At 36.8% G+C, this 18,643-nt stretch overlaps 2 protein-coding genes across 2 annotated transcripts in view; one reads left to right on the top strand and one right to left on the bottom strand.

The window, feature by feature from the left end:
* Positions 1 to 5,716: 5,716 nt before the first annotated feature.
* On the bottom strand, positions 5,717 to 18,395 carry LOC104910849 (solute carrier family 2, facilitated glucose transporter member 9-like). The gene is made up of 4 exons (XM_019615155.2): positions 18,247 to 18,395; positions 16,846 to 16,991; positions 6,351 to 6,483; positions 5,717 to 5,739 (listed from the first exon to the last, which is right to left on the bottom strand). The coding sequence occupies exons 1-4, from the start codon at positions 18,317 to 18,319 to the stop codon at positions 5,717 to 5,719; spliced, it is 375 nt and encodes a 124-aa protein (XP_019470700.2). The 5' UTR covers positions 18,320 to 18,395.
* A 92-nt stretch (positions 18,396 to 18,487) lies between these two features.
* The window catches only part of DRD5 (dopamine receptor D5), a 2,174-nt gene continuing 2,018 nt past the window's right edge, over positions 18,488 to 18,643 (top strand). The window contains exon 1 of the mRNA XM_003205909.4: positions 18,488 to 18,497. Coding sequence (XP_003205957.2) covers positions 18,488 to 18,497 — 10 coding nt within the window. The remainder of the gene's footprint in view (positions 18,498 to 18,643) is intronic.

Here is an 18,643-nt window from a genome sequence, read left to right as displayed (position 1 = left end):
AAAAAAAAAAAAACACACAAAAGAGCAATTACCAAAAATTACCAAGCACAAGGCAGGAAAAAATATAGACACCTGCTTTCTTTTTCTTCCCTCCTTGGTATTAGGACCAGAGATGTAAAAGTCAATAGGAAACTTTGGCAGATGCATAAAATTAACAAGTCAAGAAATGTTAGGAAAATGCTATGCTACTCACACATAGTTTTCAGTAAACAACAGTAACAAATTTTCCAGTTACTCAATACATCTTTAAAGTTCTTTCATTAGCACTTTTTCAGTACAGTAAGAATCACACTTTTATACATAATTAATGTGGAAATAAACTGCACTAATCGGGAAAAATCAAAGGTCTTTTAATTTGTTATTTTGAATTCTATTCATTTTGCATTTTATACTCCTGAATTACTGGCACTGAGAATCACAGCAGTCATTCCTATATCCCACTGCAATGGCTTGTTTCCTGCTTCCCTCCATAGGGATACCTTGCTTTCATGTCTGTACCCTGCTTGTAACAGTTCTAGCAATCTTTAGAACTTCTCCAGATTTCTTTTTAATTTTCTTAGACCAGAAGATCTAGATATTCAGCAGACTAAGATACATTGCCTTTATAAACAGCAAAAGAAGTGAATGTTTCCAGTCAAGGGAAAAGGAAATAGGAACCCTTACCATTTACACTACTAGTTTTCATTCATCTCAGCTACGTGAAGATGAAACCTTTGAAAGTGGTTCAAGGGTCTGAATAAAATCAATGTGTCTCTTTAAAACTGACCAGGCTGTCCTTAACTGAAGCTGCATAAGAGGGACTCAGCTATATGTGGAATTCCTAATCCTTTTTCCACTGTAGTACTTCCAGACTGTGCAAAGGAAACCATATTACTATACAGACTTCAAGATATTTCAAAAGATGAAAACGCTATTTTGTGGCTTACAGAACATAGCCAGCCCCCTGTATGATGAAACAAAAAGGTGTGGTAACTGCTAGTAGCTGGGGTAATATCTCTTACACCTTTGAAAACTTGAAAAACGAAGCAATACAAAGCTATTTGAATAATGTTGCCCTGTGTTACCCAGTGATATGTTCATTTTCACTGATAATGAAGTACCCTAAAACTGGGGTGTTTAACACTAAGCTTTGTCTAAACTCTCCTCAAACAGCATCTTCTTTGGCTACTGTCAAAGACAGAGTACTGGTCTGGATGGACCCAGTGAAGTATCTTCCATTAACACTGGCTTCTGTTCTGGGTAATGGTGGACATACAGGGAGCCTCACTGCCTCAGTGCTTGCAGAAAAACCACCTGACTTCAGTGTTTTTGAATCAGATGTGCAGTAATTTCCTCACAGCAACTTTACATTATAAAAATATTTGATAAAATGAAAAAAACTATTTCCTCATACCACTGATTTTATCAGAGTACTGAATAGCCAGAAGAATCATTTGGAAGTATTTTGCTAAGAGAGTTTTAAACAGCTATTTAAATGTAGTAAAATATTAATTAACTACAACCATGTAGCACAGCAACATTTAATACTAAACTCCAAAGTTGATATTCCAATTCAGTAAATACAGCTGCAAGCAAACGACTCACGACACATCTGTGAGTTAGCATCTAGTTTGGCATCATGTCTATGCCTGTTCTCACACCTGGTTTTATAGACCGTCAGCTGCCTATTCAGATTCACCTGAAACTAGCCAAGATGTTCAGAGGAAACAAAATAACAACATACCACCTTCAATAAGCACAATAATCGATAAACTGAACTGCACCAAAAGTCCATTAAACCAAATAAACTGTCTAAAAGACATGAGGTTTAGGAAAAGCTTGCAAACAAGGCAGACGCACTGTAGCAATTCCAGCTTTTGGCAGCCAGCTCCATTGTGGTAGAGCTTATACCATGAACCAGCAAGTATAGCTTGTAATGCTTAGAGACATATGCAAAAAGCACACATAAACAGAAATAAATCATAAGTGACCTTCCTGATACTAATAACAACTTCATCTAAATCACTAGATTTGCAGCATTTTTTTTGTTTCCTGCAGTAACTCTGATTTTAATGTCTCCTGTACATGTAGACTCCATGAGGGGCTTTGTAATAAGAATAATGACTTACTTTTTAAAATCAGAAATGGCCCTGCTCTTTTATCACGTCAAGAGGTATCAACTCAAACTACATCCTTTAAAGAGTTTTAAAACTACACTATATTTTTACACCAGGTGCAATGGCTCTTCAATAACCATGGGAATTTAAATGTGTGACTGAACACAGCAGATGAACAGATTTTGTACGTCACCAGCAGATGTTACTGTGACATTATATCCAAGTTATTTGACCCTTAAGACAGAATAATGTTATGGTTCTCTGGGAAGCTAGGATGCCAAATGACTTCCATTATTGGTTTACATGACGTGTTACTGTAGCTGCCTCGAAAATACAGATTTTCTCTTTGCAACAGTATTCTTCAGAAGAAATGTATCAACTCCTCAAATATTTGTAAACAATGCTGTAAGTCACAGAATTATTCTGTTTTACCACAATACTACTGCTGGTCTTGTTTGCATTGCTACATATCTTCTAACCACAGTCATAGGCCAGGGATTCATTTGGCATACAACAAATATTCAACAAATACCAAATTCCTGTTTCACCGTCATAGAGTTTGAGTCTTAAATGAAGAGAATAAATTGGATATAATTACAGTCACTGATTTCTTTTTCCTGAATCCTATCCTGTTATCCTTTGCTCCCACAGCTTCCTTACAATTTAATGGTGATCTCCTTCCAGAGTCTTTCAATCACTTGAATATCTATTTCTCCTCCATCATCTGGTGAGCATTAAGATGATACAAGATAAATGTCAGGCATTTTTCTCCCTTCTTTTATTCTAAAGAGAGGGGACTTGGGATGGTTCTTCCCTCTCTCTATTACCAGACTTTTAACTTACTAAGTGAAGCAGGATTATAGATTGTGCTGTGAGTCCAGTCAATCATTCTGCCCTCAGATAGTTCTCCAACATTCAGCAGTGAAATAAGAATACAGGATTTGGTTCAACTGGTGGGGGTCTCAGGGGGCCAGATGCAGGGTATTGACTCCAGGAAGACCAGCAGTGCTCAGCTCCTAGCATTGCTTTTAGCATAGTATCCATAAGGACAAAAGTTATCTGGACCCTCCTTACCCCTGTGCTCATGAAATAGTTTGTCTCATAGAGGTGTGTTCTACACTCAGACATGACACCTGCCTACTCTTGCCTCATCTTTTCTCTTTTTCACCTCTTTGCTCCTTTTTCCTCCTTGTGTCTCTTATTTGCCACTTAAAGGTATCATGCTCTTTTATGTTGCTGCCAAAAAAGAGAATGAGGCCACTTGTAATTTGGTAGTTATAATGTGGTTATCTCCTGAGGGCAGAAAAAAAAAAAGGAGAGATTAAAGCAGGCACAGAACTCTGTGGAAACTCAGTGACCTACATTATCCCATTGGATTTTTATTGCTCTAAAATAATTAGGAAGATTAACGTTGTCATTTCCATTTTAGAAACTTTTACACAGAGTATGTTAATAAAAAGACTAATGTAGTCATTTGCCTTAAATACAGCGGACCTTTTGCAAATAATGGTTTTATATTTCTCCAAAAAGACATAATCCACAATGAAATGCATGAAATTTGCACAAGTAGCCTTGTTCCATTAGGGGAAAGAGAAAAGGATTTAGTCACAGAACAGACTCGCACATTTCTCATATTAATATGCAGATCCAACCTAAGACAAATAATTCAAGAGCATTACTGTAGTCATCATTATAATGGAGAATACTGCATTGTCATTAATGGCTTATGATCAGTAGTTTTTCATAATTCTCTGGTCTCCCTAATACACAGGCTTTTCCTTATGCAGTTCTACAGATAAAAATAAAATGCAGACCATTTTTCTTGATTTTTGATTCAGTTATTCGCATCTCTATTTTGTGAATCCCTCCCACTAGTTTTCATTATTTCACTGCATTACAGAGGCTCAGCTCTTGTCTCATCTAGATTTCTCTGTGTGCCCTGGTGAAGAGGAAGTCTCCAAATCCCATCCATCAGGCTGAAAGTGCAGGTCTCTCTGGTCATTTTTCACCCAGGCATTCCACGAATCACACAGGCATCTTCCCCACCTATCTGTATACTAAACACACATAGAATCATAGAATTGCTCAGGTTGGAAAAGACCTTTGAGATCATCAAGTCCAACTGCAACCTAATCGTACTACTCTAACTCTAACAACCCTCCACTAAATCATGTCCCTGAGCACCACATCCAAACGATTTTTAAGCACCTCCAGGGATGGTGACTCAGCATACAAAGATACTTTCATTTGCAAATCTATGTTAGGAGAAGGGAGATTATAAAGGATGTGCAATGGTAAGAAAACTGCTTATTTCCCTAACGTGCTTTACAATAAGCCGTGTAGATACTTTACAGCAGAGAGATATAAGATGATTTGATCTATACTGACTTACAGAGGGGATTGTATGGATTGTGAACAGCTAAATCCTACTTAACAACCATCCGTACCTATTTTGCATCTGATATCCTAACAGGCTGCCTTGCCTGGGAAGCAAGTGGTCTAATCTTGGACAAATGACTTATTAGTAGGTAAAGAAAGGGAAGGAAATTGATTGGAATATATCGACATTACTGTCCTAGGCTCATTACACATATCTATCTAGATTCACCAGTTATCAGCTGAATTGAAATCTCTGCAGATTACATTCAAAAAGAGTTTCTATACATACTACACTGCATATCAGGGTTAAATCTTGATTTTGGAATTAATCAGGTCCAAAAGCTTCTATTCATATCCATCAACTTTAAAAATTTAGTGATATCAGACTCCTTTGCCTTTTGGTGCCTAATTTTACAGCTATACTTGTCACAGTGGCTCATGAAATCCACCTTCTCATCTGCAGGAAACCTTATTAAGCTACTGGCTGAAGACCGTCTCATCTCAATTACCGTATCACTGGAAATAAGGTGTGGGTAACTTTGCTATTCTGACGTCTTCTACTTCAAAATCCACCTCCAATGCTTCTAGATTCATTTTCAAACATTTTTAGAACATGTGTGCTGAAAACATCCCGGACTGCGATTGGCCTGTTACCAACAGTAAGTGGTGTGAATTTCCAAGAAGGTGGGGTTATTTTCATGAGAAATTATGACAGTTTCTAAGCTCTACATGCAAAAGAACCAGCTCTACTGTCACTAGTGAGGTTTCCAAGCACTGTGGAAGTATTGTGAATAGATCTCTAAAACAAGTCTGACATTATGCAACATGATTGCAGATGCAGGCTCTTTGCCATCCATAGCTCTGGAAATACATTTACAATTTTATCAGGTTGAACAGAGACGGTTTAAGTTTGGCACCAAAAGGCATTTTCTCCAAGCCCAGGCATTGTGCTACAGAACTGAGATACTCAACTGCCTGCCCTAAGCTGCTTGCCATGGTTTCCCTCCGGAAAAGCTGTTTTCTGCCTCCTCAAATCTCTGCAAAGCTCAGAATTCTTCTCAAATCTAAGTTTCTTTTACAATAAAAAAAAAACAAACAAGCAAGTAAACTATCTGATCCTAAGAGGGTTGCTCTGAAAGTAAAGCCTCCTGTTTTATTATTTTGGATCACAACATCACTACAATAACAAAAATAGATTTAGTGTGATGGTGTACTGGAAACCGTAACTGGGCATAGTTATTTCAAAGGGCAGAGTACGCAAAATCTGTAATAACATCAAAAAAAGTTTATGCATAGAATGTAAGTTAACAGTAAAATATTCTGGTCTGTGTCCGTGAAACTGAAACAAGCAATACGGGAGCACTGAACATTGTCAGATAAATAGGTGTGTGCTATTTTTATCAAACTAACAGAGGTTGTTGAGTCACAGAACACACGGTAAACAAAGTGACTATGGAGCAAAAAAAAAGAAAAAAGTGCTTTCATTAAGAAAATGGCAAAGACTATACATTAAGGACAGCCATAAATGCTGAAATCTTCTTTCACTCCCCAGTGAACATTGCATGTAGTGTCTGACACATAACAGGAGGATGATTTGAGTTTCTATCACCAAGCATAACATTATATAAGTTAGCTTGCTGGAGAAATTCATGTATAGAAAAAAAAAAAAACAACAAAGCAACAGTGATTTTTAGTGACATACAAAAACAAATGGAAAAGGCAAGGGAAAATAATTGCCAGGAGCATATTTACACTTGGAATATTTTGCTTTCACTAATATAAAAATTTCTTTCCAGACTGCATCCCTACAAAAAAAAAAGAAAAAAAGAAAAAAAAAAAAAGCTTTCTTACAAGAATCCAAGTAACACATCATACCTTTTTCTGCCTTACTGGTATTATGTTTTTCAAGTAGGAGGTAACGAGGACTTTCAGGAAGAAAAGGCAGAATCACAATTTGTACCAATGCAGGAACAACAATTACTCCAAACAAAAAAGGCCACCGAGATTCCTGCAGACAGATGCAAATATGACAGTCAGTAGTATTCTCTCATAATGAAATAGGAACAAAAATAGCTTTGATGGAAAGTGCTGTAAGTTCATCATTTGACATATTGTGCCAATGAGCAGGGTAACATCTTCTGCCTGAGCTCAGTAGGGAGTCTGAACACTTTCATCTTAGATCTCCTTCCTCAAGGGATGAGGAGTACAGAATTTAGGTCATCAACTAACTGAGCATGGAAAGATAGGCAAGGGAACTAGAAAACAGCATTACTTCAAACATTTTTCCTTTCCTTTGGCATTAACAACCATACACATATTTATATATACTCAAATATATATTCTACAAGTCATCCTCAATTGCACCAATATCACACATTCATCAAGAAAACAGAAAGTTTGAATTTTGGGTGATCTTGTGTGGAGCCAGGAGTTGGACTCCATGATCCTCGTGTATCTTTTCCAACTCAGGGTATTCTAAGATTCTGTGATTATCTTTAAATAATAGTAGAGTGCTATCTTTGCATAGTTAGATACAGCTGCAGGCTGTCTCTTACTCTAATCTCATCAATTAAACAAAGAAATGGCTTAATGATCCAATTGTAGCATGGGTAAAATCTTGATAACAGCTGATCTGCAGTAAGTTGCAGCCAATTATTCTACTTCTTTAACTGGTTTCCATGCTAATTAAAGTGTAAAAAAATGGGTTTCATGTATTCTGATCACAGAACCTTGAAGAAGTCCTCTCTTTCATAGTCATGTAATGAAGACTAACATGTTATACTCTTTCCCAGTTTGAATTAGCTAGCCCAGCTCCCAGCTCAATTTGTATTGTTTCCAAATCCATAAAATGAAGTACTTCCCTCTTGCCTTGCAGGCGCTCTCCAGGACCTCTCCAGCCAGGAGCTGAAGCACAAGAGCAACATGCAGCATACCCAGCAACACAAAGCACACATGATTTGTTTCCTACAATCCCTCCCACGTGACTGCCAAAGCCCCACCTCAGTGCAGGTGACAAGTGTAAGGAGTTGCACTGTCCAAACAAAATCATATGAAACTGCTCAACCACTGGCAGTTTTCAGATAGTATTTGACTTCCACTGTTTTTTTTTTAGATCAACTAAAACAAAGTTGTCAACCTCAAACATATTCATTATTTAAAACTAGCTGTAGAGAGCAGTCTGAGGAAAGCTATTTGAGGAAGAGTTTGGGAGAGGCAGTAAGGAGAGCTTATATCTACCTTGGCTTACTCTGAAAAGAAGATGCTAACAAGCAGCTGGAGAAGAAAGTTGCCTGAAGTATAATTTTCTGCAGCAAAGTGGCCTGCTATCAGTCCATGTTCTTAAGATACCTTTATTTTCAGTTATCTAATACCAAGATGCATTTTTCTTTAGTAGTTTTCCCCTTAAAGTTCATCATTCATCTATTTAACTCAATTCTTTCTAATCTGAGAGTTGGTCCTTAATTGAAAAGCCTGCTGAGACTTCAGTGCACCTACTGCTCAGGCATAATGTCTAGCACATTTTCAAAAGCTTGGCTAGATCAAAAGCAATCAAAAGCATATTGCACCACATCCTCTCTGATTGAACTCTGAAAGGCACAGGGAGTTTGGATCCAGTTTCTCCCTCAAAATGAATCTATCCATTCAGACCCCAAATTTTCCTAAACAGATCTGGCTACATTTTATTTCAATATAATTTTCCACAATCAAATCAAAATTCAGAAGTCCTCCAGCTAATTTCTGTTGACAGTTTTTTTCTTATGTTCTCCCACTTCAGCAGTACAATTTCTCAAACAGAACACACAGCACACCATGAGAACCTGAGCTGGGATATGGAGTAATTTAACAGCTGCAGGCAGAATGAGAGGGGTATCTCCTAATTGGTCATTTCTGTTGTCCTTTCAGTGACAGGTTGTTTTTGTTTTAATCTCTCATGAGAGTAAAAAAAAACTGGAGAAAGGAATTTTTCAAAGAATTCAAACATCAATCTTACCAGTCCTTCTCAAAGCCTTTGTTACCACGAGGACTTCAAGATCCTGTTCCTTCATTCTGAATTTATTATTTTAGATTCAGTTGAGTGTAGAACTCTACCCAATATACAAGCATCAAGACTGAACGATTATCAGTCTTATTTTAAAAATGAGAAAATTAAATTAAAACTTTAAGAATCATTAATAAATCACATATGCAAAACAGGCTCCTGATGTTAAGAAACTTAAGAAAACAGGCACTGTTTCTTAAAGTTGTATTCTAAATCTGCCTGTAAGCAGATATTTATTTTAGACAGTTATAAAAAAAATCCTGTTTAATCACTATCGTTTCCTGTAATATAAATACTCTTACTACATACTGTGTAAGTTTATAAGTCTTAAGAACTTTTTTCAATACCTCAATAATAATAATAATAATAATAATAATAATAATATTTGTTCTTTGTTGTCACATCTTATTTCCTGTAGGTTTTTTTCCACAATGCCAAGGACACTTTCTAAAGTGTGCATTATTAGGATGAATATTCTGCCACCCTACTGGGACTTGCTTGGAATAATATTTCTACCTTTTTAAAGCCTCCCAGACTGCATGATTTTCTACTTCACTTTTCTCTCAGGTAACTCTTCTGAAAGTGTTATTTTGAAATAAGTAGGAAAAAGATTGAACTTCTGAACTTACACTCCACAGTAAATAACACACTCTGACAGTACAGTAGAATTTTCACCTCATAAAACACTGAGCTTCCTTTATTTCCTCCATGAAGGATTTTTTATTTACTTTTTATTATGCTAACTTCAAAAAAGAACTTGAGATAAAACAATCAAATATACTTTCACATTCTGAAAGGAATTTTGATCATCCCTGAATTTTGTAATTTAATTGAACTAGTATGACTGTGATGACACTGCTGTTTTGCCCTTTAGGTATGGGGTATACATTTCATTTTGATAGGAAAAGTTAAGAAATTTATTTTATTTTTAGCAGAGTGTGCACATTATAGAAAAAAATCTCACATTGGAAATCGACTAAAATCAGTGGAAATATTTCCATCCATTTCAAAAGGTTTCAAATGGAGCCTATTCAATTCTACTACAGAACAAGGATTCTACTTCTTTTTCTATTTATTTACATTATCTACGTTCGTATTCTTCATCTCTATACAGAAAAGAAGTATTAGGACTAAACTGAGTTTAGAAGAGCTATATTTGTTGGGATGAAAGCATAAATATGAACTGCAGAAAATCAAGCTGAATTAGACATTATAAAAGGAATTAAAGAAAGAAGAGAAGGAAAGGTACCCTGATGTTTTTAAGTAGGAACAGAACCTGTTCTGGGACAATGCTCAGAAGCAATAATTAAATGAAGACACAAGATATTTTAGGCATGACTTGGAAGCGACTTCAGTGCTTTGCCTCAGTTGTCACTAAGGAGAAGAATAGGGGCATTACTGAAAGGAAAGAAAACAACCCCATCACATTTTATCTCACAAAAAACTTAGAAGAGCATTAAATATTTTAATTACAGAGGACTTGACTCATCACCTGCTTAGAACTGGTACAAATAATATGTCAAGATGGTACGATTTCAATTTTGAACTGTCACATCGTGAATATTTGCTTAGGCTGAAAACCCAACTTTGATCTATTTACAAAAGACAGCTAAGTAGAGTAGCAAGTTTGACAACCACATACTCAAAGGTTGATATAATAAAGAACAAATCTGCAGAATTATGTGGTGGTAAATACGTGTGTGTGTGTGTGTGTGTGTGTGTAAATCATGGCTAGGGTTTGTCAATTAAACAAGATTAAACTATATTAGAATACAATATGTTATTATGTCAGAGAATTATTGGCTAAAATGTAGAAAATGGAACAAGTTAAGAAGCGGAAAACAAATTAGGATATGGAAAATGTCAATAAGCCCTGCTGACTGTTGCACTATTGGACTGTATGCAGTTCAATGGCCTATTTAATTATCAGTTGTGTTTAATATTTGTTAATTAGAAAATTTTTATTGATAAAGTGATAAGACACTTTCAACACAGGAAAGGCTAAAAATATACACATACATACAAAAATTAAAAAAGAGATAATTGAATTGTTATCTGTTGTATAGTAGAAGAGGGAAGATGGGCTGTGTTGCCCTATAAATATCTACTGATTTTGGCAAAAAAAAAAATTGTCAAACCAGTTAAGTCTCCTAATACAAGATGCATAATAGGAACAAAAAAAAATTGAGTGAGGAAATATATAATTTCTATAGGTTCTATTATCGCAATAGACAAATAATTTTAAAAATTATTTTAAAATCATAACTTTAAAAGCATAACAGCCATCTCACAGGAACTTTTGTGACTTTATTTTGGCAAAATATAATCACACATATGCAAAAAGAATCACATCTACTATAATTTCTAGCTGCCTTGAAGCATCCTGCTGCAGCCCCAGGATGCAGATCTCCTGGGTTTTGTGCATCTGCCAGTCCCATGGGGATACCTAAGGTACACTAGCGTTCATCCCTGGAGTATACCACTACTAGCATCCAATAAGACTTTACTCCACTTTATTTACTTCTGGTATATAAAATCTGGAAGAAGACAGTGTACCACTTAAGGTCTATTCAGAAGGCGAACTCTGTTTACCTCTGCTTACCCAATTTGGGATTGCCGATAAGAGCCATTATCTTCACACAGCCTCTTCTCCTCAGCAAGACACTTCCTACCTTTGTTCACTGCTGTTCTCTCCTGCACCTTCTATTCTTTTGTTAAAATGGGATGACCAAAACTAACTTCATTCAAGAGATGGACATATCAGGAATTTTCCTGTTTGCTTAACTATCTCCTCCCCCTGGAAACACCTACAGTAGCGATAGAAATTGCTCAGAAAGTGTTGCCCTAATAGGCCTTAGGAGATGAGCAAAGCAATGTGCTTAGGTTGACATGCTACCCACTATGAAACAGTGTAATCTATCTAGACAAGTATGATCTATAAAGACTTCAGATGTATAAAAAGGGGTTTGTGAATTAAACAAAATCTACTTTTCCACTGGCCTACCTACAGCAGACATCTGTTCTGGTCTGAGCAGCAGCCAGAGCCAGGCAGCCACAGGGGAAATTGCAGCAACAATTCCAGTTTTACCTGTCCTGATTTCATACATATATTTTTATATAGCTTTCTTATATCTATTCAAAAATGGAAAAGACACTGAATCTACAGTCTACAGCATTTAAAAGATGTTAACACACTAAGGAAAAGCTTTGGAGTGAAACATAGACTTACATGCGGGAGAAACATAGCTACAGAAATACCTGAAAATATGTGGAATATGCCAGAATTAGGCCAGAGAATATTCCCTCAAGATCATAAGTGCACATTTGAACTTTTAGAACTGAGGCTGACAATGCACTGGCAAGGGATCTGTAGGGAACAATCTGTCAAAAAAATTCTCTGGCTGATTTAATTTCAGAATCACAGAAAGAAAGAGGAAACACCTGAAGGGCAGTGTTTTAACAAATGACAAGCCTGAAACACTTTCTGCTTATCGTAAATGTCTGTTTTCTCCTTCAATATGCAGAAAGCTGCACACGCTATATAAGCAAAAAATGTCCTAGATTAAATAATCTTGTAGCCAGTAGCAGAAATTCAGCACTCATGTTATGGCAGATAACATGATTCCATTCCTGTGGGCCAGCACCAGGTTGTCATCTGCAGTTGCCATGGCTTCCTGATGAATTAACATCTCTAGAATACAGAAGGCTAAAATGAGATGCTAGGAAATAAAAACGAGTATATTATCCTCACAGTAGAATCATAGAGTATCCCAAGGTGAAAGGCACCCACAAAGGTCATCGAGTCCAACTCCTGGCTCCACACAGGACCACCCAAAATGAGACCCTCTGTCTGAGAATGTTGTCCAGATGCTTCTGGAACTCTGGCAGCTTGGTACCACAACCACTGCCCTGAGGAGCCAGTTCCTGCGCCTGACCACCCTCAGGTGAAGAACCTTTCCTGATATCCATGCTTCATGCATCAGGCAGTCACGTGGCTCAACAAGAACTCCAAATATCAGCTTTCCTTCCCTATAGCAATTGATTACGAAATTTCTCCAAGGAGGATCTCAGTGTACTTGCTTGTACTGTACAGATGTGGCCTCTTCAGAAGACAGACACAACTGTTGTTAAGTGTTGCTAAAGAATTGAATGGGAACAAACATCCAGATATAGTCTCAAGGACTTAGCATAATTCCATGCAGTCCATGCAGTCTGGAAATCAGTCATGTGTGAACTTGAGTGAAATTTTAAAAAACCTTCTTTAGCTGTTTGACAATTAAAGGAGAATAATATGTGATCTGTGTTCTAAAAAGCTCTATTATATCATTTAAGCCAATAAAAGAACCCAGACTAAGAAGAGTATAGCTCCTTTAATTAATTAGAGGACCATATTCAATCATGAGAATGATGAGTAATTCTGTCTAAGTGTCCTAAGTAGGTATCAAATAAGTTGCTGCTTTTCCTTGTGTTTTATAGTTGCAGCTGCATTCTGTATTCTGATCACCAGACAGCTTTACCACAATATAATTTCCCAAGCCTCCACAGAGATATAGTTGTTGTGGTTTACCGTAGGCTATGACATATCAGAATCAAAACCTTGAATGAATAGCATTGCTGCAATTTTGGTGAATGGGTCCTGTGTGGAGCCAGAAGCTGGACTTAGTGATCCTTGTTAGTTTCTTTCAACTTGGGATATTTGGGATATTTTATGAACAGAAAAATTAGTAGTGATGGGGGGAGTCCATTTCTATAGGTGAGGAAAAAAACAAAGATATGAAGGGATTAACAATATTTGACCAAAAGAGCAATGAAAATAAACTGAGAATTTGTTATGAATAAAGAAGGAAATGAGGAGATTCTCAACCATTAGCACTTCAGTAGAATGCTTTGGAAGGCTACTGTGATAGGAAAAAAGAAATTAATACAAATCTTGATAATCTTTCTGAAGGAGAAATCATGACATAAACAGTATAGAAAGTAGGAAATTGGACTGTGTGGCACAGGGCAGTTCTTCCTCACTTTTTAACTTCAGTGCTTCAGACATTTTCTGCATGATCTTGGAAACAGAGATCAGACCAGAAACAGAGATCAGAGTTGCATTCATGGACTGAAGTAACAAGGCCAAGGAATGAATCCTGGCCATTTACCCCCGCACCAAGTCTGGATCTGTGGACATGCCTCCTGCATCACCTGCACTAGTTTTATAAATAAAAGTTTGTTAAAAATCACTATGGGGCTGCTTAACCTACTTGACACAATGAGCAGTAAGCACTTTCTGAATTGCCTCAAGTAATACTCAGAGCTTCAGATCTATTTTCATCACTTTTCTACATTTAAATGAACACTGTTTCATTCAGTAAGTGAGGAAGTTACCAATTAGGTTGTTAATAAATGCTTGTAAGGCTATGCCCCAAAGCCTGTGTAAATCCTTTTCTGTGGAAAGACTTCTATAGAACTACTGAAGGCAACAATCACATATAATCCAAATAAATGCATCAAGCTCCAATTTAAAAGTTAAATTTTCTGCTCAAGCTACTTCAGCCAGGATTCTGTTCCAAACATCATTCTGTTGAATTTCAGCAAGCAGTTTCTCACAGAGAACGCTTCTTGTTAGCAGTGTTATTTCTGAGATAATGCAAGCCTCTCTAGCTCTTCCTTCTAAATCAACAAGGTGCAGTTCCTCTTCCTTCCCTCTATTTCCTCAGACAAGCATGCAATGTTCTTATCACCTCCTCTTGTAAGAGGGGAAGTTGGCCATTTTTGCAGCCCTTCTCACATCGATTCCTCTTCCAAACAGCCTCTTCCAACAAGATGTCCACATCAGGTTTTGTCCCTCCTTTCTTCAAAAGCATCACAGTTCAGACGCTATGATTAACATCATCAATACCACAACCATAAAAACAGTAAAAGTTTATGTGAAGTTTTAAAACAAGATTAAAAATTAGGTCATTGCTAGATAGACAACCAAGGTGTTTTTCTGGATACTAATGTCAGCAGTTATACTTAACGTTATCACTGATGACAAGCTCCGACAGATTGGAGCTTCCTTCTCTAGTTGCTTTAAAAAATGTACAAATTTCAGAAACATAGAATTATACCACAGAATGTCACATTACAGCCTTGGCCTAAGTTGTAATGAAAATCATTTCAGAATTCTGAGGAAAGGAAGAGTTTGTTTTACAGTGACAACTGAAATCATTAAGACACTCCGAACATGTAGCTCTCTCTGAAATACAGTGGCTGTGCATCTAAAATACTGTCTTCACTTCAAATGTATAAGAGATTTCTCTAACAAGAGAAAGAGGAGAAAAAAATTTAGTGATCTGGAAACAATTCCATAAGCTTTCATATCATTTCTGAAGAGAAGCCATAATATTAATCAGCAAGAAGCTGATATCTAGAAAGCAGCCAATAAGCATCTTGAATGTACCTTTAAATATAATTAAATACAGTGACAGAAGTTTGAGAGCAATTGCCATGGAGAGGAGGAGGAAAGTGTTGCAAGAGCTAAAGAATCCTGAAGAGGATACCATATTTGATTCCTTCCACCTTCAATAGAAGTGTCTGGCAAATGTTTGTTCCTATCTTATATCAAGGGGAACATCACACAAAGCCATGGAACAAAATCCTGGCTTGACTGAAACCAACAGAAAATTAGATAGAGCCTTCAAAGTGGGATAAGATTGCACTGGGAAATCATTTCAAACAGCTCGATGTTCCCTACCTCCAGTGCTAAATTTTATTACTCTATTAAAAGGAAAATACACCCACATACCTAACTAGATAAATCAAGCTAACTGCCATAATTTCATTGGAGCAATGCTAATTCAAACAGGCCAAAACTTTGCTCCTTTCACAGATAGATGTTACTAATCCTGAAAAGGAATGATTTTACAGATGAAGTATATTTCCTCTTACATAAACTAATTGTTAACTTCAATGATGTAATACTAACAACTAGTATACTGAGACAGTTTGCAGAAGCAGAATTGAAATCTTCTTAATTTGGAAGGGATAAAGAGAGAGAGAGAGAGGAGCATAACAGAAACAAAAAAAGCAAGAGTGATATGAAAACAAGGAATAGGTAAATTCTATTCAAAATATCTCAACGATCTAGCAAGGAAGTATGAATTTTCACACAACACCTTAACTTTAGAAGTGCATTCATATTTTGTTTGTTTGATTAGTTTTTAAATAAAATTTACCACTTAAGAGCTGGCAGTAAGCAGCTGAATCAGCATCTTGACATTTAATGCGCTCTTTTGTAAAACTCTGGCTTTCAAAGCAAGAAAAAGGATATTGTAGAAGACAGGCAATGAAATAAAAGCCAGTTAAAGTTCTTACCTAAGATCTGTTGCCTTAAAGGAGCAGAGAAGAAAATAGCTTACTTTTTAAGTACAGATTGAATCAAAACATTCACCTTCAGGAGTGCTCAACAAGAGAAATGAGTCCAAGGATAAAAAGACAGAATTGGAGAACTGATCAGACCAAAAAAAAAAAAATGTCAGGGAGGATGCTACGGTGTGTTTACAAAGGAGTTGAATTTGAATGGAGATGGGAGGAAAAACTCTCCTCACTTTTCAACTATTTACTACTTTTGCAGGCTGTCAGAAGGGATTCTTTTTTCAGGTTTCATTGTAAGTTGATTGCTGCAGACATTTCTTCCACCTTGTCTTGAAAACTCGTCTGTGGTTCAAAAGTATTTCCAAGTGCCACCCTGAATAAATCTTGACCTTGTTTTCAGAGTAATGATGACATCCAGTGGCCACTAAATTAATTTCAGCCTATATGAGCAAGGCTATTCTTCTGTATCAGAACAGATATCCTCTTTACATATGAGTATATGTGAATTCTTCTCCTTCATTTCCTAAGTATGAGTGCATTAAAGAAGTGCTGTAATCACTGGATGAGGGTCAGGTTTTTGTACAACTTCTAATCAAATAGCTTCAGTTATTACTTTGAAGAATTGTAAATAAAATATGCAAAAACTCCCAAACATTTCCATGATATTGAGAGAAACCAGAAATAAGCATGAATAAATGTATATCAAGTAAGAGCATGGGGTGGGAAAACATGCGTATGTACATACAAGCTGTTAAAATTTCTTGCCATATTTACCAAACTCAGTTACACACACACTTTTAAAAGACATAGAAGAAACCACTTTCCAAAGTACTTCAGAACAAAAAAGCAACTGAGCTGTTTTCTGCTTTTAAAAGGAACTCTGTCAAAATATCAAAATATCACTCTTTACATACACTTGCATTCTCTCACAGAATGTTTTGCATTTTCAAAGAATACTTGGAGATAAGAAGTCTGCTGAATACTTACTGTCCCAAATATCTCTGGCAGCCCCAAGACTTGTCCCGTGAAAACACCAACACAGATGAAAATTGCTGTAACCTGACCCAATGAACCACGGATTTCCTTAGGAGATATTTCACTCAGATACATGGGAAGGGCACTCAAGGAAATGCCTACAAATGAAGGGGAAGAAAAAAAGCATAAATTGTCATACCACATTTTCAGTATACCTAGTACAAAATGAACATCTATTGAAAGGAGTCTAACTACTCTTGCACCATTTAGCAGCCATGGGAATTATTATCTCTACAAGCCAATATTTGAAGAGAAGTAGCAAAGATTTCTGAGGAGCAATAATCACCACAAGTGGATTTTATGTTTTCAATTTGTTCATCACAAAAGAAGGAAATTCCAGTTTACACTGCTGCAGGTAAGGAAGAAAAAACATCAGGCCCAGCGAGCAGACAGTGTCAAATGAAGCGTTTTTACCATAAAAAGTGTCACCAGATGTTCCTCTTAATGCAAGCTTACTGCTGCAAAGAACTTTTAACAGCAGGGATGAAACAAGGATGAGCATGCTGCTCAAAACCAGGAGAAAACAAAAGCATGACCCTGGTTATACATACTGTCTCATACTGAAATTGCTCCAAACATTCAATCATCTGCTGCTAATATGAGACAAAGGTCAACAGCTAGCATCAATATTACCCATGATTTGCACATTGTAAGTGAAACACACATCCACATTTTAAGAACTATAGTTTGTGCTTATGGATAGCATAGCCAAAGTTTGCTAGAACTGAGGCTTAGCAATACAAAAACACTTTCCATTGCTTAGGTTCATGTAATTATACAGATAGGGTGAAACCGTCTTAGAATCATTGAATCATGATGAATCTAATCAATTCATCATATCTGCCTCTGCATGAGGCAAACTTTTGACCATTTAACAACCTGTAAAGTTGCTGAGACCTTGATTGCCAGCTGCAGGACTACTCTGGTGCAGAGGTGCTTCTGAGTCACTTTTAAACTGAGAAAACAATATTGCTAGGAGTCAGTGACAATGCCTAAACCTTCTTCTTACACCTCCTGCTACTAGAATCAGATCCAACAGCTTCCAAACACACAGGAGCAAGAAGCTTTAATAAGTAGGCTACATCCTCACAGCAAAAGGACTTTCATTGCATATGCTGTGGGAGTTGAGGAAGGAAATTGGGAAAAACAATCATGATGGACACCAGCAGCTAGGGGCAATTGCAGTGTCTTCACTGAATGCCAGATACTTCAACCCTTGCTCTACTGTTTTGTCCCAGTGAGTCTAGTCCCCAAGATGCCTCCTTAATGCAAAGAAAGATCTAAGTGATGGAAGTGAGAAAGGTTATATGCAGTACAGGCATTACAGTTAGGTACAGCTTGATAAAAGCTTACCTGCATCAACTCCCATTATAATGCGGCCCAGTATGAGCATTTCAAATGATCCTGCCAGCTGAGAGAGTGACATCAGTATTGCAGCTGTCACTGCAAAGACGTTGTTAAGCAACAGCGTACATTTCCTAAGAAGAGAAGATACTTTATGTAGGAATCAGCACCATTACAGGTCTTGTCACATTCCAAGCATGAGGCTATTTTACTTAAATAGCTATAAGTAAATCCAAAAAGGGCCTAATAAATGGTGCTTTGTACATACTGTATAAATATACACTGAGGAAAATCACTACTTATAGTGCTAGAAAAAGACACTTGGACTCAACAGTGGTGAAAAAATAACAATCTCTTCCCAAAGTCTAGAAGTTAACCAAATTCTTGGTTTAAATCTTTTTTTTTT

Source organism: Meleagris gallopavo, chromosome 4 (assembly GCF_000146605.3).
Source record: "Meleagris gallopavo isolate NT-WF06-2002-E0010 breed Aviagen turkey brand Nicholas breeding stock chromosome 4, Turkey_5.1, whole genome shotgun sequence".
NCBI classification, from domain to species: domain Eukaryota; kingdom Metazoa; phylum Chordata; class Aves; order Galliformes; family Phasianidae; genus Meleagris; species Meleagris gallopavo.
This window is presented reverse-complemented; position numbering and strand designations above follow the sequence as displayed.